Raw genomic sequence first — 2,803 nt, forward strand, 5'->3', positions numbered from 1 at the left:
GAATGAGACCAAGATTTTCTTTAGAGCTAGAAAAACAGATTTGTATAAATTGGCCTAATGATACTGTTATTAACATACCTCATGAAGGAGAATAACCACATACTGTTCAGAATCAGATGGGAGGGGTATTTCTGATATTTTGGCCAACTCTCATAAGCTTATTTATCATCATTTATATAGTTGCTGCAATAAGCAAGGAATTCTGTTAAAAATGTAGAATTTGGTATTCAGCTTTTAGAAGATACCAATTTAACCTCTGACTAACAAATACATTTTTAAAAAATATTTCTCTTTAAATGGGTGCTTCATTAGCTAAAATAGAGTCATACTTATTTTTCAATAACAATATAAATAAGCATGGTAGGAAAACAGGCATTAGTGTCAAAGAACTAGAAAATCATTGCTTTCAAAGAGACAGAAAGTTGATTTAATCAGGATTTCTCATTTTGGAACTTTGTTTGGAGATATCTGAGCAGTGTGTTGGCTCCCTTTTTCCCCTTTTTCATGGTTTTCGTGTTGCGAGTCCTCACACGCTTGGTTTTGGGTAACGCGGATTGTCTCATTTTCGTGCTTTCAGAACTTGTACCCCGTATGAACTCAAGCCAGGAGACACCTGGAGGTAACCGGTGGTGACTTCTTACCTTGGCAAGGACATAACTTGGGGGAGGAGATGGAGTGGGGTCTTTGCAAGGAGAGGATGAGGAGGGAAAGCCAGTAGATGAGGAGGAGGAAGAAGAGGAATAGGAGGAACAAGAAGAAGAAGACGAAGAAGATGGGGCTTGAACTGGGGCTTGGGGCTGAACGGTATTCCTGTTTTTAACATAAAGCAGCCAGTCAATAGCCTGGGGTTCTTGGCTTATATCTCTGTCCTCAGAGGATACAGCCAACCACTTTTGATTTGTCTTAATCCCCTGGATAAAATCGGATTCAGATGCAGGGAAAAAGTGTGTTATCTTCTCTAATTCTTCAAGATTACCATCAAGGGCTTCTGAATTATCTTCAGGTTGATCATCTTTCATGGGAAGTTGGTAACAGGATGAGGAAGCCTCTGGTAGAGAAAGGATAAGGACTATTTTCACGTCTACTTTGCCATCAGCCCTGCTCTCAGGTGTTGGGATGACAAAGAGGGTTGCGCATCGAGGATCCTTCTTTCCTGTAAGATGGCTACATTGAGATTTTATGCAGGAACCACATTCTAAACAAACAGTGTATGTTGATGAAAGACGAGGACCAGGACGAGGATTTGGCTTTCCCCTCATTCTTCGAAAGAGAATTTGCCTAGAGAGATCCTTCTGAATTGTAGACTTGGAGATAGAATTGACAATTTTATTGACGACATCTACAGGGACAGTTCCACCTTTAATAATGCAGGGGTGACTATAATCTAAAGACCACGGGACTTCACTCTCTGGTTCTGTCTTCAAACTTTGTTCAACATTTCCTTTACTCTGGAGTCTGGAACTCGGAGCTGAAGCATTTTTGTTCTTCATGCACAGCTTGGGACTTGAAACTCCTTGACCTGAGATATTTGGTTTAGGATGAACTGATGGTAGTTGACGGGCTCTGTGTTTGTCCTTGGGTGAAGTAGTACTCTGGAACTTGGAATGACAAACAGGTGAACTGAGGGCCCGGGTACTGTGATCACCTTTGAGCGCTGTTTTAGGTTTTGGCTGGCACACGGGCAAACTGTGAGATGGATGAGTAGAATGTGGTAATATAGGTGGTTTCCTTGATTTTACTTGAGACAATGGCAAACTCAGAACATTGTTATTAGAGTTTGATGCAGGACTTTTCAGAGGTTTACAGTCAGGCAAGGTTGGATTCTGAGCTGTTCGACTGGACTCCAGAGAAGATAAAGTTGAAGGGGAGTCATTTCTTTGAAGTTTTTGGTTGAATGGCGGTGAGCTCAACGTTTTTTGACTGGATTCTAGTAAAGATGACCAAAGGCAGTCCAATGACGATTCCTTCTGTGATCTAGATTTACATAAAGTTGTGTTCGGTTCACTTGGACTTGATTCCAAAGAAGGTGAAGTCCAGATGATATTTAGGGAAGGTGTTTCTTGATATTGAAGGGAAGATGGTGATGATGTGGAGACTCTTTGAGCAGACTCCAGTGAAGATGATTTCCAGCAAAGGTCAACACCTGATGATGTCTGAGGCTTTGGGAGGGGTAATCTTGATCTCACAGATATTTGGCTAGGTTCTGATGATGAAGTACTGCTAAAGCTAGATGAAGACGTTGTCTGAGATTTGTGGTGAGACAAAGATGAGTCCAAGGATTTCCAAGAGGGGTTCAATGAACTTTTTGAATAGGGGTCTTTTTGAGGGTGTTTGGAGTATAATGATGATGATTTCATAGCCCTGGTAGAGGAACCTTGTCTCACTTTAGAGTTCGGAGAAGGCAGTGTAGAGAAGCTCTGAGCCTTCTTGTTAAAGCTTGATGGGGGCACTGTGACTGTATTTTGAGATTGTTCTTTAGCCACAGGTTGGCTGGTGAATTGGTTTAGCATTGAATTGTTTGTAGTTTGTTGCTCAGAGTTGTCTAAATGCACAAAGTCTTGATCATGATATGCTAATGGCACCATCTTGTGCTGTAGTAGAGATCTTTAGGAAAACAGTTTGCTTAAAGGGATGCTTTAGTAACAGTCTTTAGAGCAAGGATCCATGGACAATGGGCAATTAAGCACTAGTAGTTCTAATTTCTATCTTGTTATGTTTGTGTTAATGGTAAATGTAGAATGTATCACAGTTAAGCAGTAAATGAAATTGGGGAGGGGGTGTCACCATTTAAGATTATCCTCTG

General features: G+C 41.0%; 1 protein-coding gene across 1 annotated transcript; it reads right to left on the reverse strand.

The window, feature by feature from the left end:
• Positions 1 to 431: 431 nt before the first annotated feature.
• On the reverse strand, positions 432 to 2,585 carry LOC118593887 (casein kinase 2 subunit alpha' interacting protein). The gene has a single exon (XM_036203464.1). The coding sequence runs from the start codon at positions 2,583 to 2,585 to the stop codon at positions 432 to 434; it is 2,154 nt and encodes a 717-aa protein (XP_036059357.1).
• Between the last annotated feature and the right edge of the window lie 218 nt (positions 2,586 to 2,803).

This window comes from Onychomys torridus, chromosome 12, assembly GCF_903995425.1.
Source record: "Onychomys torridus chromosome 12, mOncTor1.1, whole genome shotgun sequence".
NCBI lineage: Eukaryota > Metazoa > Chordata > Mammalia > Rodentia > Cricetidae > Onychomys > Onychomys torridus.

Excerpts from the sequence above, each read along its gene's own strand:
- LOC118593887 (XM_036203464.1), bottom strand. The coding sequence starts at position 2,585 with ATGGTGCCATTAGCATATCATGATCAAGACTTTGTGCATTTAGACAAC.